Source organism: Petromyzon marinus, unplaced genomic scaffold, assembly GCF_048934315.1.
Source record: "Petromyzon marinus isolate PM22_M1 ecotype Great Lakes invasive population unplaced genomic scaffold, UKy_Petmar_22M1.pri1.0 PM_G_Scaffold_86, whole genome shotgun sequence".
NCBI classification, from domain to species: domain Eukaryota; kingdom Metazoa; phylum Chordata; class Hyperoartia; order Petromyzontiformes; family Petromyzontidae; genus Petromyzon; species Petromyzon marinus.
Window position 1 is genome coordinate 215,161 of NW_027423042.1, and position 16,526 is coordinate 231,686.

Here is a 16,526-nt window from a genome sequence, read left to right on the forward strand (position 1 = left end):
TGCCTGATTTTGTCTCTGAGTGCATGTCTGCAACTTACTGTGTCTCCTTGTGCTAACTGTACGCATGGATCATCCTCTTTAAAGTTTCACCGACGCAACACTGAGGTTCGCGCGTTGCCTCCACGCGAACGTAAACCGCATTGGTGGCACTCGTGCGGACACCGTTGCCCCTTTTCCCACTGGGATATATCTGAACCGAGCCAGCACGGGGCCCCATCACGGTACAGGTCTGTTTTCCACTGGTCGTCTCTCCCGTGCCGCCCTCGCGAGACGTCCCGAGTCTGACTCTCGAGGCCACGCGGCGGCACGCACGGCGATGACGGCAGCGTCACCGCTCAGCGTACGGCGCCCGGTACCTTCTGAGGCCGTGCCGGGCTCGCTCGGCACGGCGCCCAAAGTGGCTCGGTTTGTCCGGTGGGAAAAAAAGGCGGACCGTAATTGGCATGCAACCGAGATATAAAATAGATTCATCCACAACAAAAAAATACACTGACGAGGAGTCTCAAACACCAGTTGTAGTTTTTGTTTGGTTGTTGTTCCCTTTTACAAATTGCAGATTTGTTTGCGCTTATCGGTGTGATGCCATGCAATATATTTCCCTTTGGAACACTCGCAGCGAGCAGAGTGCCAGGTGGAATCACAGTCTCTCCCGCGGACGACGGCGACGTCGCAGAAACTACTTGTGACGCTACTGCAATAAGTCACTTTTCCGCCCCATGGCGCGTGAAGTCTTCATTCCACTCAAATCAAATGTTATTGTAATCTCCCACAGTTGGAACTCAGGCGAATTTACGTGGAAACCAAATTTAATATGATGGTTTTTGTGCCTGTGTTGGCAGCCGGGCTGAGGCCACCGACTCGTTACGCTTGAAACCCGTGGTTTAATCACGGGCGGATGCTGGCTCAGTGCTCCGAGAATCAAACCCACCCGGATCAGCCAACACGACCTGGATTTCCAATGTGCAAAAAGTAATTCAGCGCCAGCTGGTGGATCGTGGATTTAGGCGGGAGGAGATTAACTCGCGAGTTTTGTCCGTTCGCCGTGAAACTGAAGTCACATTTTTAGGTCCGTCAGCCAATTGGGCCCTCCAGACCAATGAATTGGGTTACATTTTTTTTGACCACGTGTCAAGATTGACCGCAAAGTGTCACACCTAACTTGCACGCGACTGCAAAGTAATCATCACCATCATCGTCGTCGTTAGCAGAAGCAGCCATGGTCAATCCACTGCCGGATGAAGGCCTCGCAAAGGCCGTCACCGTATCACAGAGTAATATAATAATAACAACCACTAGCACGTATTAAAACATTATTTTTTTTACTTTATAATGCAGAGTTGTGCACACACGGCGATGCTGTAAATGTGGCCGGTAGCTGGGCAGCTGCACACCGCGACACGGGAGAATCCCTGCATGGAGCGGCTTGGGCCCCGGGACAAGGGAGGATTTTGTTCTCATAGAAAACGAGCACGCCCCAAGGGGGACCCACTACAGGCGAAAGCGCCGTTCCCTCTCATCGGCGAGCCGCTCTCCCCCTCTGTCACACCGCACGCGAGTGGCCATCCGAGGGCAATCTGGGCTTGGAAATGAACGTGGCTCGCCTCATTTTTGGAAGATGATGCGAACCGCTAGAAATCGCGGCAGATTTCGCAGCGCCTGGCTCCCGTGCGGTTTAGATCGTTTCCCCTTGGTTTTTGTTGCATTGGCCGTTGTTGTTGTCGAACGCCGCCCTCTCTCGTGAATGCACACCAACAGTAAAGGGCCCCCTCACGTAACGTTACCCTGGTGATTGGCCGGAGCATGCCCGCCCTACGATGATTATACGGCCGATCATAACAATCGGACGCCGACGATGAGAATTGAAGCAAAAGCTGAAGGGTGCTCGGAGGAGGATGCGAAGGGAGAGATGCGATGCTCGGGGTGACACTGGTAGACGGCTTGGATGTGCACATGGATCAGGGAGCAAAACACAATTCGAGACATCAATTCGGGGAGACGTTGACTTTTACGTGAGAAGTAAAGTGGCCTTGGGCAGGACGCGTCGCTAGAAGGGGTTGATGGCCGGTGGAAGAGACGGGTGAAAGGGGATCGTGGCTGAAAGAAACGACAAGATCAAGGGGCTGGGGGGGGCATAATATAGTTTTGTTTTTGGGTTAGATCGCGTAAATATAAATGTGTCGTTAAACCCACCACCACCCGACACAGCCAATTAGTAAGGTTATTCACGTAAACAGAACATGCCAATTCGTATCTAGTACAGCACACCGGTGTGTTGGAGAGAAAATCCACAACATTTACAATCTGAGTACGACGTTTCGCCATTAATACCAAACAGCTTCATCAAATTTGCGGAGAAATCCTCCCGTTTCGTTCCTTAAATAGAGCCGTAGATGTGACGACGTCACTTGTGAACCCTTCACGTGCGACGTGTCTAAAATGGTGAGGGGTTCCAACGCGGAGACGGAACAATGAGGGCAGCTCGCGTGCAAGAGTTGGGACACATTGTGTGACGTTTCAGCACTGCGTGCAATGGACCAGGTGGGGCATTGGCAAGCGAAATAACGAGAGGAGCCGGTTTTTTTAATTCTCTCTCTCTTTTAGAATTCGGTAAAAACTAAAAAAAAACCTCAATATTTGCAAGCGCCGCAATGCACGTTGGACATTGTGAAACAAGGAGCAATAACATAAAAGCACTGATCGAATCACGCGACGAAGGTTAACGTCAACATAACTGCAGTATAACGAACCTAACGTTATTATTTTGTTCTGGTGAAGATACAAAAAACGGCATTACCTGCTACCACGTTGATTACTGTTATTGTTACGGAGGACGCAACTCAAAAATCAAATGCCCACCTTGCCTCGCTCACGTATGTATTGTTGAACTTATTTTGCACCGTACATAATCAGAGGTGCGGAGGAAGGTCAGCAAACTAAAAAAATACGCTCCAAGACCAATTTCCCTGCAACTGTCCATGTGTAAAGCCTCGGGAATGATTACAATATTTTTTTTCATAATTGAAAGTTACAGCCAAGTGTGTCATTATGGGACTCGGGTGACACCACCATCATCAACAGCCATGTTCTATCCACTGCAGGATGAAGGCCTCCCCAAGGCGCCGCCTCTAAACGACCCTGCGATGTTGAGCATCCATCCAGCCAGCGCGCGCGCTCACCGCGCCCACGATAGCGCACTCGACCGTAATTTTCTTCACCGTTGAGTTATATTTTTTCACAATCTAGGACGCTTCAAACTCTAACTTGATGTCTCGAGACAGACAGGGCCAATTAGCAAGGTTTGTCACGTGAACAAAACGCGCCAATTAGCTGCTGTGTTGTTGGTGAGCAAAACCCACGACGTTTACAATTTGAGTACCGTGACCTTCCGCCGGTGATGGCAACCAGCTTCATCAGGCGATTCGCCAGAATTACGAAGGAAATCCTTCCGCTGTCACGCGAACTCGGGGGGACGAGGCTCGCGAGCCTGGCCCGGGCTCCGCTGAACACTCACCACCCACGCCAGTCGGACGCCTCGACAAGATTCGACGTCTTCGCCTCGCTTAGCCAAGCCCCGCGATGACACCGGCGTGGTGAAGTATGGTCAAACAACCTCCCCCTTCCCTCCCTCCCACCCCCAACACACCCTATGACCGATTTCATTTTAGCTCACAGCTGTATTATGCTTGCGAGCAGCTGGCCCCAGCTGTCTGTCACATCCACAATCAAAAGTCCCGTCTGCCCCGGGCTTGGACAACTGTCCGAAAATGTTTACCGACGGGGATTTTCTTTTCTCTTGTTCTCAAGCTTAGTTATTATTCACAGCTGTTTAAACGGAACGCATTTTTGCTATTTTAGTCTCTGGGTGTGCGTGCGGTGCGTGCGGTGTGTGCGTTAGTAAATATAGACGACGTTTTAAACGTTTTAAATGAAAAAAAAATGGTTACAACGCAAACTCACTGCGGGTTACGAATCGATGACTCCAGTGTTGTGCGTGTCCATTATACAAAGTAATTATTTGATAGCATTGCTAAAGATACCTGAATCGTACGCCAGTACATTTGATCACCATAGGCTCCGTGGTGTGTCACTCTTTACTGCCATTATACAACACGGTTTAAAGGTGTAAAGTTTCTGTTTCGGCAGACCTAACGCAATGACTAAGCAGGTTCATTAAACGAACAATAAAAATGATTTATTTCTTTTCACTGTCCGCGCGGGAGAGGACAAGAAAAATACTGACGTTTTGCCAAACTGGCCCTGTGTTCATGGATTTTTTTTAATTAAACGTGTGTGTGTGTGTTAACAGAGGGAGGTGTTCAAAGACTTTGGGATGGATTAGTGGAGGCTGGGGGCTTACGGCCAACTTCACCACCAGAGTTACGCCAAATAATGGACCGCAACCGGTTGCAAAGACCTCCACATACAAGCAATTGAGTTGCAAGCAACCGAGTCGCACAACCTATCGCTCAGTGCGGCGGACCCCGGCTTTACGCACCGTGCGACGCAATCGGCATACTTAGTCCAGGAATGCCTTCAGAATGCTTCACGTGCTGAGGTCTAGTCCGCACTATCATCTATTATCTCCAGTCTGACATCATCCAGCGCCCATCTCCACTCATCCCGACTGTGCTATCGGTGCCTCGTCACGAGAGTTTGGTTCTCTAACAGGGCGGCGCTCACCCCTCGCGTTGAGAATTAAACTGTAAAACGAATTTTTATTTTTATTTTACCAGGAAAGGCCCCATTGAGCTATGTGACTGTTTTTTCAGAAGTGAACTGTCCACAAATGATAGCATCATCATCATCATCATCACGTGGAAATGTGTAGCAGCCAAATACTCTAAATGCGTGACGTTGATTCTAAATGTAGAGTGAAAAACCGGAGGGCCCGGAGAAAAATCCACGTGGCCATGGGGAGAAGACGCACACTCCAAATATACAGCAGGCGTCAGGATCGGGATCAAACCCACGACCTCCTGTATACCTGGCGAGGTCATTAATATCTCCTGCCCGCCGTGGCTCACGGGAGCGGCTACCGTCAACTTGAGGTGGTGGTCATTCGGTCGAAACGTCAACATCTCTCTTTCCCCTCTCGGAAAAATCTGTTTATAAAAAAAAACAATCCTTGTTAAAGTTTTGAATACCCCGTTATTCATTCTAACAGTATTATATATACACACAGCAGTTGAAATTTAGATTCCTATGCTGTCATCAAGCAGCGATCATTCTAAAATGGCCTCCAACGACACGCCGCGTCATCGCCCCTGCTCAGCACGCCCGATAACCGCCTTGTCCGCTGGGCCACACGGCGCTCTCACATCGCGGAGGGATGACCTCACACCAGTGGCTTAAGCCATCGAGGGTGCAGGCAGTGCAACTGCTCCGGGCGGGGGCGGGTCTCTAGCCACCTTGTGCCGCCGGAGGGGGCTTCAGACGCCCGGGCTACGCAGAGAGGGAACGCCGGGCGGGGGAAATGGAGGCGGGCGGGGGGGGGGGGGTGCGAGGGAATACCATTTAATTCCTTGCACCGGTGCCTATGCCAAGCGTGGCATATGCCACCCCATTACCCCGTGGATGGTTCGTGCCGATACCGCTCTGTGTATTCGTAGACGCAGGGGCCACACCCAGCTGTTGTGCAATGCCCAGGCTACAGCCATAGTGACGCATGGTTAGGGGGTGCGACAATTCTCCCCTGCGACCCCCCCCCAAGTCGCGATCCGGTGGGACGTCGCTATTCGGAGGTCGCGATTTTACCTGCGGCGGCCTCTTGCAGCTTTAGGGGCTCAGAGAAACTCGTTACGCGCAAACGCTCTCGAAATATCGGTGGCCGTGATCTCTCCCGCGGCTGGATGAAAACCTCCCGCCCAATTTACCTCCACCCGAGCTTTTCTCTCGCCAATCCTTCACGGTCGCGCGATGCCATGATCCCTTCTAGCACCTGCACAGGAGTTGATTTCATCGCTCCATCTCACACGAGGGACGCGGCTCGCGAGTGCGCACCCACTCCCCCATTTCGGCTGCCGCTCTGTCGACAGTCTCAACCAACGCCGTCGCCTCTTCTCGCGACGCGCCCTGCCCAAGCCCACTCTTCTCAAGAGTCCTCCGTGCGACATCTCAGATTTGACCCCTTCACCGATCCGCACGTTCCCCTCTGTGTCGCTCAGCGGCACTCCAAGCACGCTTCGCTCCGTACCGCACTTTCCCGCCTTCGTTCCGTAGATTTTTTTTGTTGCTGTCGCGAGCGTCTGCGTTTTCCGATCCACACGCCACGGCGTGCAAACCCACGTGCGCGGATCAACCAAAACGAATTGATAACCCACGCGCACGCACGAGTGCCACGCGCACTTCAGAATCGACATTTGATTGACCGAGATGCGACGCATCGTTTGCTCGCCTCGCGTCCGGCGTACGAAACCGCGTGGTCCGGTGACCGATCGCTGGGCCACGACTGCAGGTTTGCATGCCGGCTTCATTCAATTCACCAACAGCGAGCACCGCCGGCTAAAGCCAACATCGAGCCGTGTGCGTGCGGGCGTGTGCGCCGTCGGTCTATCGGTGAAATTTCGGCTGAAATCAAATTGCGCGCTGGTAAACAACCGGCTAGATGTCAACTAGAAAGCCAACCACGTGAGCTCTCCTCCAAGATAACACGCGATTTGCTCCCTCCCAACAGAAAAGCTCCAGCGGTAAATTTCCGGGTCGTGCCACGCGTTGTCCTGAATGGCGTCCGGTCGTTTCGGTTCACGCGCCCCCAGGTTTTGGAGCAATTCCTTCGAAAGCTCCCGGCGGCACGCGGAGGCGAAACGTCGGAACACCGTGACCGGCACAGCAGGCGGTACGACCCGGAAACACGACGGAGAGCTGCAATGGCAGCACGGCCGCGGAGGGAAACAAAGAAAAACGACGCAAGTGGCGGTACTCTGAGCAGACGTTACACGGCCCATTTACTGCGACCAAACGTTTCCCCGAAATCATGTGTGCAGCACTGTAATTGCCTTGATTGGGTTTTCCCAGCCGTGTGACCACACGTGCCCCCATTACCAGGCGTGGGTATTTTCGGGCACAAGAATCTCAGTGCTTAAATCATCATGGGTTCCAGCTCGTCCTTGCTGCACCGGGTACGGGAAGGAAAACAGCACCCTCAACATTTGTCCCTGGGAATCCTAGTGCACAAAACTCGTTAAGACGGGACCCCACGTCTACGACAGCAATCGTCAGGCAGTCGAAAGCAAAAAAAACGCTACCAAAAGCAACATTCGGCAGGCTGCGTTTCCAATAGTGTAGGCCTAATCACATCACAGGGCTTTTGACAGAAGCGGCGGTGCCACGCGCCGGTGCCACGCGACGATTCCACGCATCATGCACCGCTCACAGCGTGTCGGCTCAGCCGTTGCCCTTGGGGCCAGCGGAGGGAAGTTCCTTGAGAGTGGCCTCACCAGGGCATACCACCAGGCCTGGCGGCTTTCCCTGGATCGCCCCCCTTGTTGTTGTTGTTGAGGAGGGCAGCTGTCCTGGGAAAATCTCTGGGGCAGAAGTCCCAGTTTTTGTCATTTGCGTAAGACTCTGCACTTATACGAAGCTCGGCCCCTCTTATGGTACTGTGAGATATTCCATATCCTGACCATGATGTGTCCTTGGTGGTTTTTTTGTACCTCAGGAGGTGGCAACCCTAGGCCTCATGGATGGATGGGATTAGCGTGCACGCACACACAAGCGCACGTGCATGCGCGCGTCTCCCTGGAAAGGCAATTACAACCACTCTCGTCCCTCTGCTCTTGTCCAGCGCTGGGAACATTAACCCCTCCCACCCCCCCTTGAAGTATGGCTGTCGATGTGTTGTTTACGTAGCGGCATAGTATTTACATTCGTTTGAAACGAAGCGTACACCTTTGTGCGTTGTGCGTGTCTGCGTGCGCGCGCTAAGCAATTCCATTTTGGTTTCGGCAACGCAGATTCCAGCGGACCGAGTGAATTCTCTGCGAGACCCCGACGGACGTCGCTCTGCGCTTGCCGTCCGGCCACGCCCCCCCCCACCCCCGTGTGGTGTGCTCCTGAATCGATAGATGATAACATTCATGTCATCTTGTGTCTAGGAAAATATCTCAATTAAAAATTACGCTCGGGGAAAAGAAACAAAAAGGAGAAGAAAAAAAAGCACACGTACAGCGTTTGCATACCGACGTACGGTCTGCGTTCGCCCCCACGCGCGCGCCTCTGTTCATCTCTCGTGCGACGCATCGCGCGTGGCCGCGCGCGGCGTTGACCCCCGACACGCCAGCCACCAACACACACCCATGTCCGCCACCTCGGTGCCGCGATCGGCTCGCGATGGCTCGGAGCCACGTCTCGGCAACCCTCGCGGCCTGCTTTCGCCGTCGACGGAGGGGGCTCAGACCGCCGTCAGATCGCAGCCGACCTCCCCAAACAACCGGGACGCGGCCCCGGCGGCGGCCGGGTCTCGTCAAGGCCAACTTCCGATTCTCAGCCAGAGCTCGGCGCGAGGACGGCCACGTTCAGCCACTGCATTCGCGTAGCAAGGCGGGCTCCCCCCCTCCCTCCCTGCCGACGTTCCCGACCCCCCGGAATGATCCTAGGGGGGAAGAAGGGAGGGGAGGGGGGCGGCGGCATCTAAAAGTTCGGCGACCTGCGGTCCCACGATTCCAGCCGAGCCCCAGGTCGACGGCCTACGCAGCTCGGCTCGGCGCGAGCGTCGTCGGCGCGTCAGAAGGGCGGAAATCCTTCTGGCCGTCACGCGAGAGGCTCGTTTGCCGAGAGGCGTAACCGCGCACGAGTGGGCACGCCGCCGCCAGCGCCACCAGCAGCGCCAACCAGCGTCGCTCACAAAACCATCTTCCGATCGGTCCTTCCAGCTGGAGTGGGCTGAGCCGCCACCCACCCCCCGTAATGTCAAGATACGTCAGGAAAATATTGAACACCCACTGGTAATTTTCTCCTCCAAGACAACCCCCCCCTCCCCCAGACTGTAACAAATGGACAGAGGTGCGCACCGTCTGCTCCAGCATCGTTTGTGGCCTCGCCTGTGACGTTAGTTTAAGGTTTGATCAACGTCGACTGTGTCACCCCCACCCCTCCTGAGTTTCCGTATGCCTCCCACCCTGACCCCCCCCCCCTCCACTCCCCACCGAATTTAAACAAGTCAACAAGTCTCGCCGCCACAGGCGTGGTACTTCTTTCATTTCCTCTGCCTCCAGTGACCGACCCTGGCATCGTCGTGCCACCTGTCCCCACTCTTCGCAGGAAACCGTCCTCATTTGTTTTGTTAAAGCAAAGCTGTCCCCCGGGGGGAAATGCTGCAAGTCTTCCTAGAACAGCAGCATGATGAGTCGGGCTTCGTGTCGGTCACATCCTCTCCGCCGCACACGCTTGTCTCCTCACGACGGGTCCGTTGTTTTTTTCTACTTTCTTTTTTCTCTCGTGGTACTTCCGAGGGCAGCTTGCGGCCTCGGCAATCGCCTCCTACCACATGTAGTAGCTGCGCGAGGTGTCCACCTGTGACGGGGCGGACGAGGAGGCGGACGCCTTCCCCTCCGCGCCCTCCTTCTCCCGCTCGCCGCCCTCCGCCTCCCACAGGCCGATGAGCGGCGGGTAGAGCTCGTCGAGCGGGATGGAGGAGCCCTTCTGCACGTACTGCTTCAGCAACTCGTCGTAGGACCTCCGCCTGAGCCGCCTGACGGCGCAGGCGGCGAGCGACGCCAGGGTGAGCGCCGCGAAGACGGAGGCGGCGGCGGCGGCCGTGGCGACGTTCACCTGCCTCTCGGCGGGGCTCACCAGGAGGGGCGCCGAGCGCGTCGTCACGTTGACGCAGGAGCGGCAAGCGGCGCGTTGCTGGGCCGTGGCGATGGCCAGGCACACGGCGTAGGCGGTGGCGGGCTGCAGGTGCGTCAGGTTGTACTCGCGCACGCCCACGGGCACGTGCGCCGTGTAGGACGCCCGCGAGCTCTCCACCTTGACGGTGGCCGACGACCACTTGACGTCCGACGACGTCAGCGTGTCTGGGTTCACCTGCGGGAGCGGGAGGGAGGTGGGGTGGGTTTTGGCGGTGGTTCGGGTTGAGACGGCACGCGGGTTCAGGAGGATGCGTGGGTTCAGGAGGGTGCGCGAGAAAGCTTTCGCGGCTGGACAACTCCACGAACGAGCGGGAAAAACAAACACTCTAGTACCCCCCCTCGGCCCCTCCCCCCTGTGCTGCCATCTCCCAGCCATTTCATTCCACAGCCCAAGCCCACTACGTCACACCCTAGTATATCCAGGCAGTCTCCCCATTCAAATATTAAACAGGCTCCTTTCTGCTTAGCTTCTGAGGTCTCACAAGATTGGGTGCACCTGCCATTGAGCAATTAGCCTCAGCTGGAAGAGGGCCTCCCCACAGAGGGTATTTGGTTATACTTCACCGCTTTGGTCAGTTTGGATTAGGCGAATGCAGGACCATAGTGTGAGCATAGAAGTACGGTGCAACAATGGATTTTTATGCACCGCCTACTTCGTAAAAAAGTGTCTGGATAATGACACGGCATCGACCAAAAAAGTATGTCTCTCCAACAACGTATCCCACTCAATACCAAAATAAATATTGACATGTCTTTATTTTCTTGACGTCGAATGAACGTATTTCGGATGGAGTGATTGTCGGATGGACTCGCCCTACCACAGGAACGTGGAATTCCCAACATCGATTGTCTACCTGGACTTGTTTGAGCCTCCAAACTACTTTGACTTTTTACTTTGAAATTCAAAGATGTTTTATTTACTTCCTTTGTTTTCACAACTAGAACAAGGTTCATAGTAGAGGTTTTTGGGTTAGATCGTGTAAATATATAAATGTGTCGTTAAACCCGCCACCACCCGACACAGCCAGTGAGCTAGGTTTGTCACGTAAACAGAACGTGTCAATTCGTCTCTAGTACAGCACACCGGTGTGTTGGAGATCCAAGCCACAACATTTACAATCCGATCACGACGTTTCGCCAGTAATTACAATGAGCGGACAGACAGATTTGTGGAGAAATCCCCCTGTTTCATTCTTTAAATAGAGGGCATTATATGTAAACCTATATTATGGATGATATTGGTCACGAAAGCCTACGTGTTAGAACGAGGTTAATTTCTCCCACGTTCATTTGTGAACTCGAGTAAGACACGTGGAAGTCTCGTAAAATCAATCGTTGGTCGTTCGCACACGTGGTGGTGGTTTTGTCGCCGTAGAACACAGATGGTCGTCACAGCTCTTTTTCCTTCCGATATCAGGGGGCCACTGCAAGCTATGGCACTTCAAAATAATCATCTAGATTGACAAGCACATTTGTTTAGAGATGCTTTTCGCGCTTAGTTTGTTGTGTTGTTCCACTCACGGAGCTATTTCTGTGTTGACCGTTGGGAAGCTGCGTACCCCCCCTCCCCCCTTAGAAGCCAGATAAGCCATAGCCCCGTTAATCCGGCAAGCTTTAAATTGGATATACATTAATAACAACGGTCACATGTCATGGCCCAGAAAAGCCCCACTGAGCCTCGCCCAAAGACTCTTTTCAGGGAGTGCATTCGGACGTTTGGCCAACTCCGTTTTAATGAGTCATTTGCTCGTGTGAGGAAACCAACGAATGCCCGGAGATAAAGTTCAAAATCGATAAATAAACAGGTCAGAAACCTATTTGCTGCACTGCCATCTCATTACACCACCTCCGAGATCCCTGTGGTGTGTGTACCCAGTGTGTATATTTGTGCGTGCGTGCATGGAGAGCAGTGGAACCTGCTGAGTTCAAGTACGAGACATGGCTAACATCAGCTGCAAGTGGTATCAGAACATGTCCTGGCCTTACCTAGGTCAATTCAGCCTGAAATGAATACCTGGTGCGAAGCGTAAACATCGCCACTCGGGAGACAAAGGTGGCCGTGCGGGGTGCTGGTCACACCACCCCACCCCACCATGCACTGTGCTGGCCTTCATAGGTGCTCGCTAACAGCACTTGCCGCTTACAGTTTATTGGCTAGACAGGGGATCTTTACCTTTGTGTTTGTACGTGATTACTAAGTTTCTACTAGATATCTGTGAAACTACAGGACATCTGTGAAAAAGAGCTTCATAGCTCACTAGATTCCTCCAGTAAAAATACATATTCCGATCTAGTCTCCTCCTATGCACGTGTCGAATTACTCTCATGATCATCATCATCATCGTCGTCGTCGTCGGCCATGCTCAATCCACTGCTGGGCACGTGCCGACCACCTCACCTGCCACACGACGAGCACCGAGCGTGCGTCGACACCCTTCACGGCGAGCGTCAGCCCGCGTGCCTCCACCCCGCCGGGGCCCGCCGGCCCGCCCGTCACGCGCAGCGTCACGCCGCGCGTGTCCGCGCCCTCCGAGTTGTGCGCCACGCACGTGTACAGGCCCGTGTCATCGCCCCGCGCGTCCGAGATCACCAGCCGCCCCTCGAGCTCCACGCGGTACCGGCGGGCGGCGAGTCGGCGGCCACCCTGTCCCCACGTGGCGTCACCCAGTAGATGGCGGGCTCGGGCTCTCCGACGGCGCTGCACTCCAGCGTGGCGCTCGCGTGCGGCTGCAGCTCGAGCTTCGAGGGCAGGGCGGCCGGCGCAATGAGCGGCAGGCAAGCCTCGGCGAGGGCCCCGCCGAGGGACGCCGCCTCCCGCGCGTCGCGCCCCTCGGCGTCGGACAGCGACGCGCAGCGCATCGACTCCGGCTCGAGGAAGCGCACTGCCGTCTGGTTGGCGCCCAGCCACCGGCTGACGCAGTCGCAGCGCAGCGGGTTGCCGTGGAGGCTCACCTCCCGCAGGCTGGGCAGCGAGTGCACGGTGGCGAAGTAGAGGGCGGTCAGCGCGTTGTCGTTGAGCATGAGGCTCTCCAGCTTGGGCACGTCACGGAAGGCCTCGCGGTGGACGTAGCCCAGCTTGGGGTTGTTCGTCGCCTCCACCTTTGTCAGCTCGGGCAGGTTGTCCAGGGCGAACCTCTCGACCGAGACCGGCTCGGCCATGCTGCTGACGCCCAACTCCTTGAGCCGCAGCATGTCGCGGAAGTCGCCGTCGCTGATGTGCCGGATCGGGTTTTTGTTGAGGTCGAGGAACTTGAGCGTGGGCACCCTCTGCAGCGCCACACGGGGCACGCGCTCCAGCTGGTTGTCGTAGAAGGAGAGACTCTCCAGGTTGTCCAGGCCCACCATGGCCTCGCTGGGCAGCACCGACAGGCCCATCCCGGCCAAGACCAGGCTCCGCAGATTCGCCAGCGGCCGGAAGTTGAAGTCGACGATGCCGGACACGGGGTTCTCCCCGATCATGAGGATCTCGAGACCGGGCGTGTGCGCGAACCAGCGCGCGTCAATGCTCCTCAGCTGGTTGGAGTTGAGGTGGAGGCGGAGGAGGCTGGAGAGGCCCCGGAACGCTCCCGGCGCCACGGTGCGGATCTGATTGTGGTTCAGGTAGAGCTCCTGAAGATTCGCGAGGTCCTTGAGGCAGCCGTCGGGCAGCTCGGTGACGTGGTTTTCCTCCAGGTGGAGGGTCACGAGCTGGGTCAGGTTGGACAGCCCCGTGTCCAGGACAGAGCTGAAATTATTCTGCGAGAAGTCGAGGTCGGTGAGGTTCAGGAGGGACGACAATATCGGGTCGGGCACGACGGCAATGGAATTCCCCTGGAGTAGAAGGACCTCGGTGGTGGCCACGATGGCGGGGGGGATGCCTGTCAGGTGCTGGTCATTGCAGTCGACGGTGGGGGCCTCCCGGTAGGTGGACTGCGGGGTGAACCATGGGCGCACCTCGCAGACGCACGGCTCAGGGCACCAGGAGGCCCACTGCGAGCCGTAGCAAGCGGCGGGCAGCAGCAGCAGCAGGAGCGTAGGGAAGAAGAGGCACGCTCGAAGCGGGCGGAGCGCCTGGGCCGCCATCGTGGGATCCGGGCGCTTTCACCGAGGGACCTCGCGCAAATGCCCGCGGCGCAAGCAGCAGAACCAAAGGACGTACAAAAAAAATATGTTCAAACAACACCTAATTTTTTTCTTTTGTATTCAAGTGAAAATATTCATCGCGTCAAGCCTGGGTCCACAGGGCTGGCCAACGCGTTTTTTTTCCTTCCAGGAAAGGGGTTACGTGATTAGGCGTGTTTTTCACTTATTCTGGCTTAAGATGCTTCGATGGAGAAGCAGATTGATTTTCCTTCATTGACTCAAGGAGAGCTTCTTTAAGTGCATTCTGGCCTGGGGGGGAGGGGGTGAAAGGAAAAAAAAACACGAAAGAAAGTATCAGACTGCTTCGCCATGTCCGTACGAATCGCTACGCGCTGCACAAAATCAATCCGTCCCTGATGCGGTACACATTCAGCTTCATGTACTGTACGTACAGTATGCACGTTGGACTTCTTTTTCGTGCTGTGCGTAGCCAACCGCGCTGATCGGAGGTGCGACTGCTGTCCCGTCGGACATTGCACACAATTAAACCGACCGTGAAAGTTACAATTCAATCTCAGGGATGCCGCGGTATGATCTATCACGACAGGATACGGTGTCGAGTCTCCCAACGTGACGAAGGGTCACGGTATCCGCGTTTGTTTTGTTTTGCAATTCAACTGCACGTTGTGTTAAATCCGTAACGTGCTGGTTCTGTGCCGCGCGGTACTTGCAGCGTACATTAAAACAAAAGTTGTCTAAAAGTTCAACTGCAGCTCTCTCACACCATCGTTGGCCCTTTGCAAACATTATTCAATCCATTGCAAATTTATGGAAAATATAAGAAGAAGGTTTTACCCTTACTGGCAATAAAACAGGAGGTGGAAAGATGTTCTGACACCAAATATCTACAATTTTGCAAGGCATCCTCAATTCTGCATGAACCACACATACTTGTGGTGAGCATGCTAACAAACATGCTCTGATAATACATGCATTGTGTTTGAAACTGATTGGCAGACACCAAAAACAGCCGTCTCTTATGGCCTAGCCTCAGCAGTGTGAGACCATAGAACGACGTGAAAAGGCGAACAGTCCAAAGACAATGCAAGTATCAGAACACTCATAGCTCGGGTGGAGCAGTTATTCTTTTTTTTCCCATCATTTTGGATACTGGCAAACAGAAAAAACGGTCCCGTAGATACACTGCACATTTACAAGCAATCGCACTAACAACACACACACACAGGCTGTCAGTGCCACGAGAAATAATGAAATGATAGAATCGCTAAATTAACGAGGTCATATAACTGCCGTCAATTACTCTGGAAAACAAAGCACTCGTTTTAACGGGAAACTGCTATTAATGGGGAACTGTGATATCTCGTTGTTTTTTAAAGAAATCTTTTGTTTTAGTGAGGCAAACAAAAATATTTGCATGTGTACGGCAAGGCCGTAATTATAATAAATATTGGGGGGGGGGGGACGCACCCCCCCCCATATTCAAATATGCTCAAAATGTCCCCTCCAATATATTGCTACAAAAAAGATTTCTGTTTATATAATTGTGGTTTGGTTGTACTTTATTCATCCCTAATCTCTGCCATTACATACAATGAAACAAGAAAAGGTAAAAAAAAGAAAAACATAGCAATATAATACAATATAAATTTTTTATAAAAAGTCCATCCCATGTGAAATGGCAGGAAATTCGTTTTCAAATTTAGATTTTTTTCTGCGGAGGGACCCCTAAACCCCCTGGAAGATTTGGTCCCCCCCAATGTTGACTCCATGGCTACGGTCTTGATGTGTACTGTATACACAGGCCACACAAATTACGATATGACGATGTTGTACAACGCGGATGATACGGTGCGTGTTGTACAACGCGGATGATACGGTGCGTGTTGTACAACGCGGATGATATGGTGCATCGCGCACTCCGTATCGCACGATGTTATCACGGCTATCACCAGACCGCGGTTTCATTTCACTTCACCAAAGTCGGCCCCTTTATTATTTTTTCCTCTCCACGAAAGTTATCGCTTTTGTGCCCTCCCCTCTTTAACCACTCTCACTCCGTCAGCATTGAGCCGCAAGCCTCCCGCGAAGCGCGATTTGTCACCTGAGCAGCAGGCCTCAATTCATTTATTCGATGGGCAATAAAGGATAAATGATTGTTCCTGCCCCCTGGACGAAATATACGACCGTCGGTCCGCGCCGACAGGCCACGCTCTCCACTCACAAAGCCATTGCTCAGCGAAGGGCCATTGTCATTTAAACAATGGCGTTCGTTTATTCCCGATTGATTGGGGTAAAAAAAATGGAAAGGGGGCACAGGGCCGCAAGGTTGCTTGGGCACGCCACTGCCGGGAGATGAAGGGGGGGCTTTGCCTCTCCACTGGCGGAGAGGGAGCTCTGGGAAATCGCCACCTCGTGGATATTTTAGCCTCCGCGGACGTCTTAGAAGGAGGTGGAGGTCCCCAGACTTTACCCCACCAATGTAACAAACCAAAACTAATACCTAGGTTTTAACATTTACGTTTCAATCTGGACACGTTGTCTTGAGATGAAGAAACGGTGCGGATTTGCCTTTGGATTGGGCAAATACCGAACCAA

The 16,526-nt window shown here is 53.8% G+C and overlaps 1 protein-coding gene across 1 annotated transcript; it reads right to left on the minus strand.

The window, feature by feature from the left end:
* Positions 1–9,477: 9,477 nt before the first annotated feature.
* Positions 9,478–14,112, minus strand: LOC116937306 (leucine-rich repeat neuronal protein 1-like). The gene is given in 3 exon segments (XM_032944368.2): positions 9,478–10,023; positions 12,247–12,476; positions 12,479–14,112. Coding segments are annotated over 3 exon segments (2,208 nt in total). The 5' UTR covers positions 13,911–14,112.
* Between the last annotated feature and the right edge of the window lie 2,414 nt (positions 14,113–16,526).